The 20,625-nt window shown below is 43.0% G+C and overlaps 1 protein-coding gene across 1 annotated transcript in view; it reads right to left on the bottom strand.

The window, feature by feature from the left end:
* NOTCH2 (notch 2) overlaps positions 1–20,625 on the bottom strand; it is a 114,473-nt gene that overhangs the window by 44,489 nt on the left and 49,359 nt on the right. Inside the window, exons 6-12 of the mRNA XM_021707438.1 lie at positions 15,573–15,806; positions 14,095–14,250; positions 13,464–13,652; positions 12,414–12,527; positions 11,479–11,592; positions 9,276–9,509; positions 5,390–5,500 (exon numbers count right to left, since the gene is read on the bottom strand). Coding sequence (XP_021563113.1) covers positions 5,390–5,500; positions 9,276–9,509; positions 11,479–11,592; positions 12,414–12,527; positions 13,464–13,652; positions 14,095–14,250; positions 15,573–15,806 — 1,152 coding nt within the window. The remainder of the gene's footprint in view (positions 1–5,389; positions 5,501–9,275; positions 9,510–11,478; positions 11,593–12,413; positions 12,528–13,463; positions 13,653–14,094; positions 14,251–15,572; positions 15,807–20,625) is intronic.

The raw sequence follows: 20,625 nt of genomic DNA, 5'->3' as shown, positions 1-20,625 counted from the left end.
AAGGTTGAAACAAGAAGAAAATGAAGCACTAAACAGACCAATAACAATCCAGGAAATTGACTCCATCCTAAGAAAACTGTCTACAAAAAAAAAAAAATCCCTGGACCAGACGACTTTCCAGCAGAATTCTACAAAATGTACAATAGGATAGTATCAATCCTAGTGAAAGTATTTCAGGCAATTGAGAAAGACGGAATTCTCCCCAAATCATTTTATGATACTAGCATTACACTAATACCAAAACCAGGTAAAGAAGAGAACTACAGGCCAATATCCCTAATGAACTTAGATGCAAAAATTCTCAACAAGATTCTAGCAAATTGGATCCTATAACACATCTCAAAAATCATCCACCATGACCAACTAGGTGTCAACCCCAGGACGCAGGATTGGTTCAACATCCACAAGACCATAAATGTAATTAAATACACATCAAAAGATGTAAAAACAAGAACCACGTGATTATATCATTAGGTGCAGAAAAGGCTTTTAATAAAATCCAACATCCCTTCTTGTTAAAAACCCTTGAACACGTAGGCATAGAGGAAACATACCTCTCAACAGTAGTGCCATCTAAACCCACAGCGAGCATATTGCTAAACAGACAGAAACGAGAAATATTTCCCTTGAAAACCAGAACAAGACAAGGCTGTCCACTCTCACCTTTCTTGTCCAATACTGTATTGGAAGTCCTAGCTAGAGCAATTAGACAAGAGAAGGAAATCAGCATATCCAAATAGGAAAAGGGGAAGTTAAGTTATCCTTCTTAGCTGATGATATGATCCTATACCGCAAAAACCCAAGAGAATCTGTCAAAAACCTGCTTTCACTGATAAAGGACTTTGGCAAAGTCTTGGAGTACAAAATAAATGTGCAAAAGACATTTGCATTCTTATATACCAACAACAAGCAGGCCGAGAATCAAATAAAATGCACAATCTAATTCACAACAGCCACAAAAAAGAAGAAGAAAAAATACCATGGCATCTTCCTGACCAGAGAAGTGAAGTATCTTTATAATAAAAACTATAAAACATTGCTCAAAGAAATACAAGAAGACACAAATATATGGAAAAATATTCCATATTCATGGATAGGAAGAATCAACATTGTTAAGATGTCCATCCTACCAAAGGCAATCTACAGATTCAACTCAATACTCATTAAATTACCAGCATCATTCTTCTCAGACCTGGAAATGACAATACAGAAATTCATATGGAAACATAAATGACAACAAGTACCCAAAACAATCCTCAGCAAAAGAAACAAAGCAGGAGGCATTACACTTTCAGACTTCAAACTTTACTATAAGCCTATAATAATCAAAACAGTCTAGTATTGGTACAAGAATAGGTATATACACCAACAGAACAGGACTGAGATTCTGGATGCAAAATCTCAATTTCTCAACCAACTCATCTTTGACAAAGCCTACACCAACAACCACTGGGGAAAGGAGAACCTATTCGGTAAATGGTGCTGGAAAAACTGGCTGGCCACATGCAGAAGATTGAAATAGGACCTGTACCTATCACCATACACAAAAATTAACTCTAAATGGACAAAAGGCCTAAATGTAAAACTTCCAACTATAGGAATCTTAGAAAATGCAGGAGACACCCTTATGGAAACTGGCAACCAATTCCTATTCAGAATCCTAAAGGCCCATACCATAAGAAATAAGACAAGTGGAACCTCATCAAACTAATGGTTTCTACAAAGCAAAAGAAACCATCAAGTGAACAGGGAGACAACCCACAGAATGGGAAAAAATATTTGCCAACTGTATATCTGACAAAGACCTAATATCCCAGATCTACAAGGAACTCAAACGTGCCAAAAGGAAAAAAAACAACCCCACTAAAAAGTGGGTAAAAGACATGAAAAGGCACGTCTCAAAAGAAGATAGACAGGCAGCCAACAGAGACATGAAAAAGTGCTCAGCCTCACTCATCATCAGAGGAATGCAAATCAAAACCACACTGAGATACCACCTAACCCCTGTAAGAATGGTCATCATTAATAAAACAATCAACAACAGATGCTGGTGAGGATGCGGAGAAAAAGGAACGCTTCTACATTGCTGGTAGGAATGCAAACTAGTGCAACCTCTTTGGAAGACACTGTGGTGGTTTCTGAAAGAACTAGAAACTGACCTTCCATATGACCCAGCAATCCCCCTACTGGGAATATACCTAGAGGAACTCAGATCATTCTACAAAAAAGATACCTGTGCATGCATGTTTATTGCAGCACTATTCACAATAGCAAAAATATGGACCCAACTGTGCTGCCCATCAAAACAGAACTGGATTTTAAAAATATGGCACATATACACAATGGAATATTACACAGCCAAAAAGAAGGACAAACATATGGACGTCACAGCAATTTGGACGGATTTAGAGTCTACCATACTCAGTGATCTATCACAGAAGCAAAGAACCAAGTACCACACGTTCTCATTCATAAGCGGACCCTGAACATTTACCATAATACTACAAGAAAGGGATTAGCACTAGCCAGGGGACACAACATGAATAAGGGGGCCTGATTGCAAACCAGGCCAAGTTGGGACCAAACTTTACCTATGCGATGACCACTTGTCGACATAATTCTGAACTGTGCCCCACATCTTTAAAATAAAAAGTAAAAATAAAAAATGAAATAATATTTCCTTGGCCTTGTCCACTGATTCTTGCCACTGGCACCAAGATATGAACCAGAGCTCTTCAACTACGGAGCTAGCCTCGGTCTGCCGTGCAGTGGAGGAAGAGAGGAGAAAAAGCCTTTTTCATGCTGGTCTTTTTTTGGAGCTATCTTCTCAGAAGCTGTTCCTTCCAAGTTTTCTTCATGTTTTTAAGCACTCTGCAGTATAAATTTTCAAGCCATCTTTATCTGAACGTATTGAGTGTCTCCTTGAGTGATCTACTGTATTGATTGACAGTTTTCTACCAGCAAAGTCACACCCTCCGGAGTTTCTACCTGGCATCAGAAGTAGACCGTGCAAGGCCAGGCACACTGATGGGCTGAGTGACTACGGGAATGAGAAGTTACTCAATGTTTCTTACTCTCTAGGTGCTCAATAAATTGGTGCTTAACGAACGAAAGCACGGTATAGGCCACACTCCAGTCTGGAGTAGGGTAGCAAAAGTGCTATGCTTGAGTCTCATTCATTCATTCATTCACTCGGCAACATTTACCATTTCCTCTGTGCTACTCGCTGCTTTAGAGACTTGCTATAAAGATGAATGAAGGAGGTCCCTGACTTCTGGGAACTCACCAATCCTCACTGTGTGACTCAGTAGCTGAAGCCACAAGCATACATCAAGCTCAGTCTCTTAGCTGCCTTATTTGTTAAATGGGGATAGAACTTTCTTTCTGGACTGTTAAAAGAATTCAGAAGGATAATGGATATAAAGATGCTTTGTAAAACTGAAAAGCAGTTTTAGAAATATCACATAATTCCTTACTTTCTCCCATTTAAAGAGGTCCTGGGAGAACAGAGAACTTAGTCTACAAACAAACAAACAAACAAACAAAAAACTCCCTTAAATATGTCAAACCTGTTATTAGAATGGCAAGAAAAAATAAAATAAAACAAGAGAAAGCATAACACTCCTCATATTTACTGCTCATGAGTATATACCACAGTCATCTCTGATATTTTTAGCAGCTGATTAAAAAATAACCATCTTAGACATAGAGAACAGTTCCCAGAAGAGGGTACCACCTAGCAACAAAAACATTCCGTTTCTTGGTTATTGAGTTCATGTTACACCTTACATTTATTTTAGAATATTTTTAGCTAATGTCCTTCCTTCTTTGCTCTCCTGGTTTGCTGAATGTTAAAAGAGAGAACATGATTTCCTGGCATTTCTAAAAAAAGAAAAAAAAAGAAAAAGTTCAGAAGACTTACATAAGTCCACAAAACAAAAACCGAAAAACCCTGTGACCGGCACCTACTTAGGCTGCTCAGTGTGTTGTGGGAATGAGGATGGGCCCCGGGGGCAGAGCACTGAGAACCCTGGCTGCTGTGCACTGGTAACATAACTTAACCTCTCTGAGTGCTCCACATTTGCCTTCTCATCAATTCCACAGGAACAATAATGGCAGTGACAACTGAGATTAGGCATTTAATTTAGTGACCAGCTCAAAATAAATCCTTCATAAATGCTAGCTATTCTCTTTGCATTACTCATTTAATGACGATGCATTTCTAATCCTATAGCAGGGATTTTTGTGTATTCACTTGACTGCCACTTGATCTTGGAGCAGTAAGTTTTAGGACTCAGAAGAACATCAGGTGACCACTCCAGCACTGGGCATGGGGCATAGAAGTTTTCGTCATACCTGTCTTCTCAGTGACCTCTCACTGAACAGGCCCCACTTGGGCCACATGCTTTCCTTTCTAATGTTCACAATCACGACAGGCAGGAGAAATGCTAGTGAAATAGAGAGCAATGTACGCTCCTGGCAAGCGAATGGCAGACATTCACTTCACTTGGCTCTGGAGGCCTTTTGCAGGTGCTGTCAAAAGCTCCAAAGTTTTTTTTCACACAGAGTGCAAATGACCACATGGAAATTATTAAAGGGTAATAATATGTTTGTGGCTGCTTGTGTGTGGTAGTGTCCAGAAGGAACAGAAACACACAATGTGTGCTCTCTGATAGTGTCAACAGCAAACTCAGGTGTGTCAGTGAGGGGCCCCAGGTTTCCACAGGAGTAACTTCTAGCATTTTCTGATGAGAAGGGTAAAAGGTAAAAGTAATAGTGACAAATAAATAAAAGACAGATATATGTGTGTTTGTGTATGTGTGTGCATGCACACGTGTGCATGCGTAAATGCTCTATTTATACTGTAAGAATTACACTCAAAATTATTTTAGCCATTTACTGTCTTCCTCCTGGCCAAATGAGGAAGATTTGCCTTAGATTTCTTAACACACAATCATGCTACCCAAATGAGGGTGGTTCCCCCAACTTTTGGCCTCATCTAACAATCTACCAGAAGAAGAAGTACTTAGAAACAAGCACTTAGTATTTTCAGAGAATTTTGCCTTGGGTATGGCTTTACAGAAGGCATTGACTACTACCTATGGAAAAATAAAGGCGGCTTTGGAAGCAATATAACTCAAGCAAAGCAATGGAAACCTATGGTGTGTCTAGGAATTATTTTCTGGTAGCAATAAACACGTGATCTAATTAATGAAAAGTGTCATGTTTCAGTTTAGGAAAAGCCTGGTGAGCAGAAAACTTATCCCAGACTTCTAGCTTCCCAAAGAGACAAAGAAACAGGAGACACTTGGAAAGCAATTTTCTCTTGGATGCCATTTTCCCAAAGTGACGGTGATGAAAGAGGAGCCTCCCCACAAAAGACCCTTACCTGTAAATCCCGATGAGCAGACACAACTGTACCGATTAATGCCATCCATGCAGACTCCATGGACACAGGGGTTACTTGCACAGTCATCAAAGTTAATTTCACAGTTAACCCCTGCAAGAGAAAACCAGAGAAACACTCAACATTACCACAGAATAACAAGGCTTTCTGCTTGTGATTGTGTGTTAAGAAATCTAAGGCAAATCCAGTCAACCCTCGACAGGATAAATTAGCAGTTCTCCAACTGTAGTCCACAGCCTCTTTCAGGGGGGTGTTTAGGTCCAAAGGTCTTTATTAATCATGTGCAGCTATGATTTTTCCCTTTTCACTGTGGTGACAATCACACGGATAGTGCAAAGACAACAGTGTAAAGCTGGTGGCATCAGCATGAATCAGGGCAGTGGCAGCAAGCTGTACTGGCAGTCAATCTATTCCTTACCACATGCCCATGGTGAAGCAAACAAGCAAAAACGCCAGTGTCACTCAAGGATGGAACTGGTGAATCAGTTAAAATGATTAACTTGACAATTTTATTAAATCTGGAATCTTGAATAGTTGCCTACTACTCCATGTGATGAAATGACAAGTACACGTTAAGCATCTCTGTGGCATGCCAGGTATGAGAATTGTCTCCAGGAAAAGCAATCCTGCTTTTGAGCTTTGAACTGACATAGCTGCTTTCTTCATGGAACCTCATTTTAATTGAAAAAGCAAATGACAAGACATCCCAGGGTTAATGAGAATTGAGTATTTGGCAAATATTAAGTGAAAAGAATAAACCTGATATTTTGAGGAAAGCACATGAAGTATTTCGTGCCAAAGATAAAATTTGAGCTTTCAAAAAAAAAAAAAAATTAGAATTTTGGAACTGGTATCCATCACTGTAAGCTTGACACTGACTGTTGGTGTTATGGACTAAAGTTCAGGATAAATCTTAAAAGAGTCTGGCAACTTCCTCCTAAGGTAAGCTGTCTTATTCCTGTTCTATTACCCAGACTAATGGAAGAGATTGCCCATTTTAACAAAAGTACAGTTGTGAAAATGGATAACTAAAAGTAGGGGTTATCAATCATTATTATTAATATTATTTATAAAAATTCTCATATTTTACTATTTTATATGAATTTAGCGATGCTTTCTGAGTATCACAGACTATGTTGATAGTTGAAAAAGACTAAAAACAAAACCTGGTAATAAAGATAAATGATAACAAAATATCCGGGATAAAATGCCAAGCTTGTGATTCACTCACAGTTTGTATTAACGTTTACTAATCACAATTACAAGAGGAATAACTTGCTGAGCTATTATGAAGTACAGATCACTCTACCTCCTGCTTTATATAAGTTTTCTCAAATTCTCTCATCCAATCTGTGCATCAGGCCGTGTTACCCTCCTTTTAAGTAGATGACAAAGTTGGCCTGCACAGTAGCACAGTTAGAGCAGGACAGCTGTCTCTCTGGCTCCACAGCTCCATACTCTTGCCACCAGGCCATACTGTCCTATGCTTGGTGAGGCTATACCGCCTCGCTTGCCATAAATGACGAAAGGATCTCTGTGTTCCTCACAGACAAGTGGATACCTTTAGGAGATATTTCTAGCTCTTGGCTGACAGTCCCCTTTACCCTCAGTCCACGAAGGCAGCCCTCTACCCCATGAAGCCCTGGTGATCCAATGTGACTCCAACCCCCTGTGATGGTTTATTTGAGCAGGAACAGACACCTGGATCAAGCTGGACCAATGAGATTCTCTCACTGCAGTGTTGAAATGTGAACTGTGTAACCCCTGATCTACAAACTATTCTGCTTCCTGCTATTTTCTCCAAAGCCTTATTATTCAACTGCTTGGAATCTGTAAGAGGCTTCTGGATGCTTTCACTAAATTCTTTGTTTCTTTGTTTTGCTGTTATTTGTTTGCAAATAATTCCTTAAGCGAGCTCAAGTTGGCTTCTGTTACTTGAAACCCAAAGAAATTTAGTTAAGACAGTTTGCCATCATAAAAGCGCAGATGAGAGAAGACACTGGAAGTGACTCTAGGTAGTATATCTCACTTACCCAGTGAGTGAATACCACAGTTTTAGCTAGCAAATTGTGAAATCTCCCATCCATCCATACCCTTATCCAAACACCAAACTACCAACTAGACCATATTATAAATGAATAAGGAATTCTTACTCTAGAACTTGGAGAGTCTATTCATAATGCCTCAGTTAAGGGACTTTCCACCCAGGTCACTGTTACATGCCAGCTCTTTCTCCATCCATTACAGGCCAACATTTATGTTGTCTGTATCTCTTGCTTTAATTCCCAAAACAGGAATGTTTTCAGCAGGTTCTGGGAGATTTGGGGCCTTCCTTTCCACACTGCCTGCAGACCCCTCACATTGACTCCTTGCCTTCTCAGTGACAGCTACTTAGACCATGCCTTCTCTTTCCTCCACAGAAAATACACCTGATACATCCTGTTATAATGATATAATCCCAGAGAAAACAAAGTGCTTGCCAACCCATCATGCACCTGGGTCTCCAGTATGTTTGTTATGATAAGAATGATAGCAAAACCTAAAACAGCCCCTCTGTTCTAAAAACATCCATTCAAGTGCTTGTAAATCTCTCAAATTTCTTTTCACACTGCAAATTCTCATGTCTGGGGAACAGCAGGGAAGCAAACCGCATTTGGAAGTTTTTCACAAAGATCTATTCAGCCCTTTTAGAGAGTTATCTAAATGTGGGGGGTGGGAGACATTTTCAGCTGTGATGGCATGGGATGTTTTTCGTATGTTCAAGCAATTAAAAAAGGACTTTGTTTTCAAACTTGGCATGTGTGAGGCCCTGGATGAAGACCAGGGCTTTGACAGGTTGAAGAAATGCATTTGGAAATAACAACAACAACAACAATGAGGGCAGCTAACTACCTTCCCCACCTCTGCCCCCTTCATAGGTCATTTTCCTTAAGTCCAGACTGAGTTTTCAACAAATCGCTCTCGTTTATTGGCAGGTTCCCTCTAAAGAAGGAACACATTGGTTAATCGTCCACTAAAACATTTTCCTTTGATCGAGGACATAGTGCTTCTCTGTCCATTAACCAGAGTTGTGAGCAAACTCATTCATCTAACAATTAAAACAGAATCCACTGAAACCTGGGAGAACCTGCTGCCTGAGAAAGTCGTTCAAAGTCCCCCCAACATGGAACAACATGCCCTCACAACTAATAGGCAGTCATTCAACCAGGGTCAGGGAACAGCAGTGAACTCTGAGGACAGGAAATGGTGGTTTCGCATTCTACTGTACAATTACTGTATTGTGCTGCAAGGTATTTCCTTTCCCTTAGAATCTCTCCCAAGACGCCTAAGGCCCCATCAGGAACAGGCGGCAGCAGAAAAGTGTTACACTGAGATTGAACTGTGGAAGAGAAAAGAGACAAAGAAGGAAGGGAGGCAGAGAGACAGGAGGGAAGAGGCACAGGGAGGGAGGGAGGGCGGGAAGGAGGAAAAAAGGGATAAGGGAGGGAGGGAGCCAGGGAGGGTGTCTGTACAGATGGAGGGACGAAATTAACTAACCTCGGTAAGATGGGAAATTAAAGAAAAACAAAATCAAATCAAGTCACAAAGGTGAGAGGGTTTTCAATTTTAAATAATAATTTCAACGTTTGAAGTGACGTGCGTCCATTCAACCAAAACCGCATATACACAAACTCATCAGCTTTACAAAATTATCCACTGCGAGGGCCAACTGCCTTTCAGATATTTATGGTGGTGCCTTTGGCTGTGCCTCTCAAATCAGGGCCCTTTTTTAGGCATCTGAGCATGTGCCAACAGTCTGAAACGTCTGTGTAACCTGGTTTGAGAAACAGAGAAAACCCCGAGCCAAACATCGGCAGAGTGGGCTTACCTGATGTGCCTGGCTGGCAGTTGCACTGGTAGCCATTGACCAGGTCAATGCAGCGACCATCGTGCAGGCAAGGGCTGCTATAGCATTCATCAATCTGGTCACTGCAGATGGCACCCATGTACCCAGGATTGCAGATGCAGGTGTAGGAATCAATACCATCTTGGCACTGGCCATGGTGGCAAGGATCAGGGTCACAGTTGTCGATGTTCTCCTCACACAACACACCAGTGAAACCTTTGGAAGCAATGTTACCAAGTTTCAAAAACCAAGGCAGATCTGACTACAAGCATAGCTACATCCATACACCCAACACACTCCATGTGTGGTCAAATAAAAGTGTTGGTCTTGAGCAATGGAAATTATTTGCATTGTTTCTATTCTTGCAAGCCTGGAGAGTTGTAGTTAAAGATTTCCAAATCAAATTTTAGAACTGAAATACCTTTGTAACAAATCGATAGTGGAGAGATCTTTTAATGGCATCTTCATTTCTGGTTGGGCTTTGGGTTGAAATACCTCAAAGCATTTTTCTTTATATTTATTTCTATACTTTAAATATATTTATTTCTATTTCTATAATCCTTTCCTCTCAAGCTTAATATACAGGCTAATGGTTTCATGTGTCTTAACTTCCCAAGTCTAACTTTGGAGGACAGAGAACCTTTTTTATTTCCCTCACTCCCTTCATGATACTATGCATATATACATAGTAGTTTTTAATAAATACTTCTTTTTAAATGAATAAACCAGTTGTGAGCATTTGAAAGAAAAGGAGACAAGAGTTCCTTTCTTCAAGGCTTAAATAGACTAACATTACATCTTTTCCTAAAAGGCTCCAGTTGGCCTCTCTTTCCTTTTAAACATGAGTTACAGATTTCTAATCTCTTTCTAATGAAGCTCAATCCTCTGTAAAAATAAACTGGCCAGGAGAAGACAAAGCATAGAATAGTTGTCTCCAACAAACAACAACTATTTGTAAAAAGAAAAGGAAGCTCAACGGCTAATCTGAGTTGGTCTAATCTAAGTAGGTCTAATAATAGAATGTTAACTTTCTGTACTGATTTTTATGACTAAATTTGTTTTTCTGTGTTCAGAAAGAAATCACATGCCTGATGTCTATAATCCTCTAAAAATTCATTTTCTAAAATAAGATGTCTCAAATTATAATGACAATCTTTTTCTCAAATAGATAACAAAGAAGTTCACCTTATAATAATTTCTAGCCCTTCTCTACAATATTGGTTGATGTAGAAGGAAATGCATAATGGGAAATGTTTGGTTTATTAAAATGCACTCCCAAGTGAGAACTGTACACCCAGAAATGTAGAATGTTTGTGAATAGAACCTTTTTGAATCTAGTAGCAGATGACAACTAAGACAGCCCAAACTCTCCCAGTTAGAGCTTTCTCTCCTGTCATTTACACACCTGACTCTCAATAGCATTAAAGGCACCTTTTATGCAAAACCTCTGCACTTGCACACATTCAACCCTTAAATATCTGGGCCTTTTCTTAGTGACTGTTACAAGGAACACAGAGGCAGGCCTCCTGTTGAGAAGCTCCAGTGAAAAATAGCTTTTAACTGGAATTCTTCTCTTTGCTAAAGGAGTAAATCAAGCCAGCTGGAAACTCGTTGCTGCCAAAATCTGTCCCAGAAAGACACAGACACAAAATGGAAAAATCCAGGCCAGGCCACTGTTGTGGCTAAAGGAGGCAGGTGTTGCCGAAAGAAACAATAAGAGCGGCAAAAAATCTGCTGGAAGAAAGGAGCTTTCAGTAAACACACAGTAGCTCCTGAGAGTGAACTGGCCTGGGAGAGCACCTAGCAGAAGACAGGAATAGTTACTTTCTTGTGTTCACATGGACCCATTAGGAGGATGAAAAGTAAGAAGAGGCCAGGCACAGTGGCTCAAGCCTATAATTCCAGCACTTCGGGAGGCCGAGGTGAGAGGATTACCTGAGCCCAGGGGTTCGAGGCCAGCCTGGGCAGCTTGGTGAGACCTTGTCTCTACAATATATCCAAAAATTAGCCGGGCGTGGTAGAGTGCACCTGTAGTTCTGGCTACTTGGAAGGCAGAGGTGGAAGGATCGTCTGAGCCCAGCGGGTTGATGCTGGGGTGGCTGTGAGTGTACCACTGCACTCCAGCCTGGGGGACAGAGTGAGACGCTAACTTTTAAAAAAAAAAGGAGAGTAAGAAGAATCTTACCTGTGGCACATTGGCATTCATAGCCATTTGGATGATCAATACACTTTGCCCCATTCAGACACGGAGTACTGGAACAGTCATCAATATCAATCTGACAAACTGGCCCGGTAAAACCTTTAAAAAACACAGCGATGATACAAGTCAAAGATTTTTCTGTGTCGTCCTTTATCATGAGAATGAAGTCAAAGGAGGTATAAGTTAGGTCACTGGTGGAGTTGTGCCAGTGTGTCAACAAGCATAGATCTTGTCTCCCCAACAGGTAACTGGAATAACTGGACGCTCAAGGCATCAGAGGCATTTGTGGTGTGTCTCCACCCCGGTTTCTTCACAGCACAGATTTCACTTCTAAATGAAGCAAGGAGGAACTGAAATGCTATAGGCAGAACCCCCCAACAAGTAACTGCAGCTTCAGAGGCCAACAGAAACCTTTCCTCTGAAGAAACAGTGGGAGCGGCTATCATCTACAGCAGACAGTTTGGCATATCTTCAGCAACAGCTTGGGGAGTAAAAGGAGAGACAGAGGATCTCAGAAAAAATGGATGTGTTCTGTTTCTGAACTCATGGGGTGAAATGTCTAAAAATAATAATTTCACAGAGGGCCTTTCAAGAATATGACCCACAGGGGGAAAAAAAGGAGAAAACCCCGAATGGCCCAACTAAGGCTTCTGTGAGGTAGGAGCCTTCTGAAAGATATACACAGACAGAGAGGTCATGGGCCATTCGAGAACAGACTTGGACTTCTGGTCACACAGGATTTGGAAGAGATGCTAGCGAAAACAAATTCCCATTTGTGTACACACACACTCCTATCGCCAAGCACTCACTTTAATGACTTCCTCATGCACAGCCCACACACGTCCTCTCCCTCCTCCCTTCCCTGTGGTCGGTCAGCTTTGTGCTCTCACAGAGAACAGCAGCGGGTAGTGGGCACTTACCCGGTGGACACAGACACTGGAAGCGGTTAACTTTATCCACACACTGTCCGTTGTTCACACAAGGGTTGCTCTGACATTCATTTATCTCCAATTCACAATACACACCTTTGAAACCTGAACAAAATGGACCACACAAGTGGCTTAGAAGGAAAGAAAGCCACGTTTCGGCTAAGAAAGCACACATTTGCAAAAAGTGCTACATCCTCTGTGAGCATGAACATTTCTGCAAAGAAAAAAGGGACACTGCCATGATGGGAACTACTCACTCCAAGCCCTGGCAAGACAGGGAATACTGTGAGGTGTCCACGTCACTGTGAAGCGGGGGAAGAAGTTACCCCCAAAGACTGGTTAAGGCCCAGCATGTCAACAAGAACTGCTCTGCATTTTCCATGATCTATCCATACTTTTTATATCATGCCAGGCCTACAGTGTCCCCCCTCTGTGTTCCTAAAGACCAGCTGAACTCAAGCTGTTGGTGACCTCCGAGTGCAAGTCAAGGTCAGGAAGGCCTTCCAAGGCTAGAGTGGCTGGCATCCTTAATCAGGCAGAGCAACCAGCATTGGGCATTTCAAGCTGGATCTGGCTGTATCCTCTAAGGATGCAAGACATGGTCTCTCCAGAAGAACTCCAAAATACAGCTAAGCATATGCCTCACTTTTATAAATGGCAAGCTGCTATCTAGTTATGGGTAAAATTTATTTCTATAAATGGAATGGCTGGTATTTGTAATATATCAGGTTGAAGGAAAAATTCCTATTTAAAGGATTTTTATAGTAAATCATTTCTGAAATTTCCTATTATATGCATCTAGATTTTGACACAATAGGCTTGTTTAATTTGATCTACATGGCTCTAAGACTCCTAGCACTGCTTTACTCTTCAAGAAAGGGGTTTGTCTGATAATCCTGACTTTCTCTAGTCCCCAGTCAGCATAGGGAATTAAATGCTTTCAGAGCTCACAGGATTATTACAGTGCACTGAGTACTCCAGTAAGAGAAGAGCAGTGCAGTTCCTCCTCTCTAGACTCCACATCCTGATAGGCCCACTCACCCGGCATGCACAGACATGTGAAGCCTCCAATCTTATCCAGACAGGTGGCATCATTCTGGCAGGGGTCTGAGTGGCACTCATTGATGTCCATCTCACAACGAGGTCCTCCATAGCCATTCAGACATTCGCAGTAGAAGTCACCATCTGTGTTCACACATTTTCCTGCATGCTCACAAGGATTGCTATTGGCTGGAAGACACAAGCACCAACTACTGAGATCAAAGCACTTGAAAGAGTTTCTACAAATGTGGTCCACAGAAGAGTATCTGATGGTTACAACATCAAGACCAGGACTTCAACAATCTCACTCTCAATTTTCTATTTTATTCCTTAAATTAAAAAAAGAAATAAGACTTATCTCAACTCTTGTGCATTTCTGCTATTTCAGTTTCTGTCCAACTGTCATTGAGGTAGGGCTTCAACATTAAGAATCTAGTACAGACTTTTCATATAGTTAATTCCCAGAATAGTTACGGTTATGCTGAAAGGGATACTTGAAAACATTGGGCATGCAACAGTAGAAATCTGAGGTTTGGGTGTAACATACCTCTGGAGTAAAATGTGCTCCAGTTTAAACATTGGTTGAGCTCGATAAACACTCCAAGGAATAGGGACAGTTCTGCAAACTCACCCAGGGCACACTCATCCACATCTTCTGTGCAGTCAGCCCCTTTGTAGCCTTGCGGGCAGGTGCAAATATACTGCCCATTCAGGGGGTTGGTATCACAAAGTGCACCCTTGTGGCAAGGATTGCTGATGCAGGCATCATCCAGATGGCACAGGAGACCTGTCACAGGATGAGGCAAAGAGAACTAAGAGAAAATATTCCTCACTTGGGGAAGAGCTTTCTCTTTCACCAAAAAAGAAAAGCCTTTATGATCAGCTCCTTGAAATCCAACATGGAGATTTTAAGCAACTTCCTCTTTGCCTGGTCCTACCTTGGAGACATGCGGTAGGCATCAACCAAGAAGCTAGCTGCCTCAGACAGGCCTAGTGCTCTGACCCTGAGACTTCAGCCAGGCCTCTCCTCTAGGGCAGAGACATCTACAGGCCAGAAAATAAGAAGAGGGAGACAGGAAAATGGAGGTATCCTACGGAGAGTGTGCCAGATTTAGTAAAAAAGAAGATACCCAGATACAAACAAGAGAAACAAGAAATAATGTTTTAGCATAAGTCTGTCTCAAACATTCTATGCATCCTGTATTTTATCTGGCATCCTATTTCCCCCAAATTATGCTACCTAATTATCATGGGGTCACCAACATTTCACTAGTCTTTGAAGAAAAAAGCAACCGAATATCATCGACCTTTACTAGAGCAGCCTTTTAATAGCATCAACATTCCTGGCTCAGGTGCCCCCAGATCTCTGGTTAAGCTGGGCTTCCTGCTTTTGTGTAGTTCACATGGGAACTGGATTTTCCAGTCTGCAATTAACTTGAGAGCAAGTTACTAAGGCTTCTTTTACAAAGCTAGAGGTGGGGCTTTTGGAGCGGCACTGATACGTGAACATTTCAAAACTGCTGGGCGTAAAGTTCTCCCAGCTAAACTATCTTATCCCATCATCTTCCTTCCTACGCTGCTCTCCTACTCCTAGAACTAGTAGTAGGTGACTATTAAGCTGAGAGGTTAGAGCAATGTTAACTTTGTAGTCCATAAAAATATTCCCTTACAGGAATATTTTCATAGACATCGAAGGCTGAAAGGCACTTGAATGCTTCTCTTCTGCCAACTCCTTCTGAGAAGACGGGTTATTTCTTCCTAAAATGAAGCCTACGAGTCAATTTGTTAGTCATTTTGCCTTAATATCTGAGGTGCTTTTCAGTCTCAGATCTTAAGGATTTCAGCAGATGCTTCAAAGATAGTAGTTACTAACAGTAGTATTTCCTTATTTGGAGTGAAAACCTGAAGTTCACAGAGTTGAGACGAGAGCCAAAGTCCTAAGGAAGAAGCCTAACTGCATAGCACTTTGGCTGGCAGATTACATTTCCCGAAGAGTCCTGAGCAATCTACTCCTACAGATGGTCACCCAAAGGACCCAGCTCCTGGGACGAAAGAGAGGCAGAGTTCTGGATGCTCCCCGCCTCTTCCTTACTCTCCAGCCGCCTTTACCTGCCTTCCCCTCTGGACACAAGCAGGAGAAAGAGGCCACGCGGTCGACGCAAGTGGAGCCCGGAGTGCAGGAGGCAAAGGCACAGTCATCGATGTTCTCGCTGCAGTCGTCTCCACTCCAGCCGTTAACACACACACAGCCGTAGCCGCCATTGCGGTTGGTACAGGTACCCCCATTCTGACAGGCGTTGGGCTGCAGCAGGCACTCGTCCACATCCTCTGTGCAGAACTGTCCTTTGGGGAGAAGAGTACCTTTGAGTAGGGCTCTGGAGTCTCAGAGTCTGAGTTCCACACCAGCCCCCATACATGCTTCCCCTTCATGTGCCCTACCTGATATGAAGGCGAGTAGAGCTCACGATAGGCCAGGCCTTCACATGAATCGTGAAGGCCACCTTGAGCCATGGAAATGATGTTTGTTCTAGGCAAGCATTTCCACAAGAATAGAAATTGCCAGCCCTAGAAACTCTGACAACATGAGAATTTAGCCAACCTATTAAAGAGAAGGTAAGACCTGTAGGATCCTTGACTCAGCTAAATCCCTGGGTCAATGAATACATAGGTAACGAAAGCAAGGAGAAAAGAGTCTAAGTGATGAATAAGACAAAAATAATGAGAAGGAAGCTGTATGTCAAAACATTAGGGGAACTGCTCTGTATCTTGACTGAATCAATGTTAAAATCTGGGTTGTGACACAACAGTTCTGTAAGACAATATTCCCACTGGGAGACACTTGGCCAAGGGTACAGGGTATCTCTCTCTCATTCTTTTTTCATTCTATTTGGTCATTTTATTAGTTTATCCCAGCTGAAAAAAGTCCAATACCTAAGATCTCTCTATTAATTCTTATAACTGAAACTACAATTATCTCAAAATAAAAAATCTAATTTAAAAAAAATGTTTGGGCAAGCAAAGATAGAGAGAAGCAATTAAGGACAATGAAATGCCATATTCAGCCTGAGGCACGCAAGCTTAAAGGATATGGATGGAAGAAGATACAGAAATTCCACCTGGTATAACAGGAAACTAAGAGGAATCAGAAAAGGATCGGGCTGGTTTATTCTGCCTGAAAGAGAGCACGCTGCAGGATGCGATGCACGGCACCACCTATGGCGAGGTTGCAGGCCACTACTATGGCAACCCTGCAGCACACGGCAAAGACTCTCGGGCCTGGTAACAAGGATCAAGAGTCCGTCTTCATCTTCAACTTACAGTCAAGGAGTTTGTGATCAACAAAAACAGTTTAGTGCCAGGTCGCATGAGCTATAAAACAAACTGATGAATTGGTCTTGTTTGAAGTCTTTTAAAACCAGTTTAGAGAGCTATCAAAGGGAACTAGAATTTGGTCATCTGAATTCTCTAAAATAGGACAAGTTGCTGAAACTAAAAAAATGTCAAGGTGTTTTTCATTCCTCCTTTGTAAATGAAACTCAATAACTAATTTAAAAAGGCATTCTGATGAAGCGGCCTCAATGAAAAAGCACGTACTATTTGTTCTTAGAAAACGCCAAGGCTATCTCTAGTCCCCAGAATGCCTAACAGTTCAACCGGGTCATGTATCTGTAGAAGGCCTATAAAGTGCCAGGCTGTGTAACCATCACTGCTGGCAGATGCTAGTTGTGTATGACCCAACCTAACCACCTACTCTCTAGTAGCATGCAACTCTATCCCTACAGAACCAATGTCACTCTATCATCGCACACTACTTGGCTGTGAAAAGCCTTAGTTTACTACAGAACCTCCAATATAGAATAACAGTTCTATAAAAACCAACGTCACATCCATCTCATACTACTTGGCTGCAAGCAGCTTTAGTTTAGGGTTTTTATAAAATGTATTCCCAGCAAAGAGCCCACTGCCTTGGATAGCAGAATGGGTATGTGGATGTCTCTGGAACTCTGTCATCTGATTACTTAAGGAGACACCATATCTTTATGTGATCACACCCTCCTGGCCATAGCTGATTGATGCAGGATGGTCATCTGATCCAAGCTACATCACTGTGTCTCTTTCTCAATTATTGGACTATGAACACATGACCAAAAAAACGAGGAGGCCTGTCTGCAGAGAGAGGGTAAGAATGAATCAGAAGCACACAGAGAGAAACGTAAAACCATAGTGGCATTCAAGTTGTTCATTCCAGAGGATCCTGAAACTCAGTGGCTCCTGAGCCCACTCTGCAGCACAGCCCTTATGAGACATGCCTCTTGCAAGAGGTTTTCCTGATTTGAGACGAGATCCTGTCAGCTGCAAACCAAAGTGTCAGCCAATACAGAGTAAATGGGTGAGGGATGCGGGAGCCAATGAGAGAGGTAATAAGGGAGAGAAGACGGGAGGAAGGGGAGGAACAAGAGACTGAGCACACTCAAAACAAGAGGTGGAACAAGTGAGGGATGAGGGAGTGAGTATGTGAGGAAGTTAATGGAATGAGTGAGGTAAGCAGTGACGGAGTGGGAGAAAGAGTGACCGCAGAAGGGAGTAAGTGAATGAGCGAGTGAGAGAATGAGGGAGGGAGTGAACTCATCGGCAAGCTTCTTCCCCAGGCCAGATGATGCCATTTATTATAGGAAACTTTGCTCCCGTGGAGTACTAGCAGAAATGCTACCTCAAAGTAATGACAACGGTGCCATTAGGATGCAGGTGAGTTTGAGAGATGAAAACATGACCAAGAAGTAGGTGAAGAACTACTGCAACTTTAAAAATTGCTGAGTCTTATCTATTACACTTAAGCTAACTCAAAGATCTATGCTGCCCGACATCCAACCTAATTGCTGAATGTGAGCAATTTAGATGTTATTCTTCTTTCATGAGGCTTTGTAATGATGCTGAGGACTATAAAACACTGTGTGTTAAAAATACTTTATACCTTTTTGCGCACTAGGATAACGATGGAGTAAGACAGACTAGGTAAATAAAATTGTGCTTGGATGAAAACGTGGTACTTCTAGGAAAGGAAACCAGTAGCCATCGACTCTGCCTACTGTGAAGCAGGGACTGTGATGGAGGTCGTCCTAAAATTCACCTCATTTTCAGGTGAGAGCACAGGCTTAGAGAGGTAACGTGACTTGCCCATGTGAGGCAGTGATGGCAGGAGAGCTGGGATTTGAGCCTGACTCTAAAATTCTTAACAAAGGCTTGAGGTGTGAACCAGACCATATCAAGCCCTCTCTGCAAGTCTCCAGTTTCCCAAGGGTAGATGGGCATGAGGGATTGGAGAGGGTGGCGGAGGTAAAGGATGAAAAGCCCGACTCAGATGATGACTGAAAAAACTTACGTCTGCAAACTTTTGCTCAAAATGGAAACATACTTTTGAGTACAGTTTACTATTTTTGAAAGAGACCGATATTTGAAGATTAGATTCCTTCACTGAGCACCTTAGAACCATGTCTCTTTTAGTGCTTGTTAGAGACAGGAAGTCTAGAGGCCCAAGAGCATACTGGCTTATAGGGCATGATGGATTACCCTTCTCCAAGGCTCAGGCACACTTCTCCAGAACATTTCCTCCCGGTTTCATTTCTGCCAGAAATGTTTCTCTTCTTATTACAATCCTATCAACTAGTTCTGCCATTCAGAATAAGGAAACCAGTAACCAGGGTGGATACCACAATGGCCTGTTCCAAAGCTCCCAGTAGAACATCTGCTAAGATACTGCGCTTCATTAATGTCCCCACTCTCCTGGCATGGAGAAAACCAATGCAGAGGCTGAAAATTAAGAAATTTCAGACTCAGAAAAGTAAATAACACCCCCAAGTTCACAAAGCTTGTGGGTGAGGCACGGTCATTCAAACCTGGATCAGTTCAACTGTAACCCTAACGTTCTTTGACTACAGCACAGTGGAGTACCTGGCCCTGGACCTGATCGACCTGATCTACAGACTAGGTCTCTGATCCCAGGGTCTTAGGGGACCTTGAGAAGGCATCAGCCCGGGCTGGAGGGAGGGGCTCCCTGAGAGGCAGGGTTAGTCCTTCGAGATGTCACAATATCTGCAGTTTATTCTTTTGCTGGGGTTTTAAAAAAGAAGAGGTTGGAGGTCATTGAGGCTTTGAGTTGGAACGGGAATGCTGAACTTGGTACAACAGCCAAGGAGACCGGGGAAAGACAGGATCGACACTGTGTTTCAAGACTAGCCGGCAGGCAGAACCCAAGAGGGACTGAGCACAAACGGCTTTCTGATGGCGGAAAGAGGACGAGAGAGCACTAAGTCATGAGCTGCCTGGCAAACAAAAGCCTCTGGCGAAAAGGGAGAGCTGCGCTGCCTCCGTGCCCTACCCAGCTACGAAATCTTCAGACAAGTCTTAGCAGGTGTCATCACCTGTGTCGACACACAACCTTTCCTCGTGAACGCCTACAACCTTGCACAGAGCTCAGTTAGGCAAGTTTCTGAGGGCAGTAATTATCCCTCTTGGTGCTTTCTGCCGGCCCCAGATAGTGCAGGCTACTGCCATGGAGCATCAGGGCTGAGGCAGGGGCTAGCCAGGCCCTTGCCTCTCCCATGGACAAGGGAGAAAGGAAAGAACTTGTTTTTTAAAACGACACCCCCTGATGCCACCACGAGTCCGGATTAATCTGAATTGAAATGTCAAGCTGCCGAGTAATGGCGGGTTCCTTAAACACTGAAAGCCACCCGGAGCTACTGACAACGCCGTGGCTGATCACGTCTGCCTCCAAGCCACGCCCTACTTCATCCGCGCGACTGGCCACAGTGACATCCTGCTGCGACCGCCAGTTCTTCCCGTCTCCGGGCCTGCGCCCAGCTGCTCTCGCCGCCTGAGACTCTCTCGGCCTCCGAGGCGCACCTCGGCCCACGGCTCTCCACCCTCGCATCCGGCCCGCGCCACCCTCCCGCCGGCGCATCGGCCCTGCGCCTCGCGGTGCCGCCGGCCACTCGCTGGACACCCGGGCCGGGCCAGGACAGGCCTCGAGCGCAGCTCCTCCTGCAGGCGAGGCGCTGGGCCCGGAAAGGCACAAGGGCTTGTCCGAGCACGCACAGCCAGGTGGCCGGACCGTGGGGAGGGGCGACGTCACGCGCCGGGAAGGGGGCGGCGTGGCCGCCGC

The sequence above is a fragment of the Carlito syrichta genome, unplaced genomic scaffold (genome assembly GCF_000164805.1).
Source record: "Carlito syrichta isolate Samal-C Ts95f unplaced genomic scaffold, Tarsius_syrichta-2.0.1 Scaffold117954, whole genome shotgun sequence".
In the NCBI taxonomy this organism is placed as follows: Eukaryota; Metazoa; Chordata; class Mammalia; order Primates; family Tarsiidae; genus Carlito; species Carlito syrichta.
The sequence above is the reverse complement of the archived record's forward strand: the minus strand, read 5'-3'. Positions and strand labels throughout refer to the sequence as shown.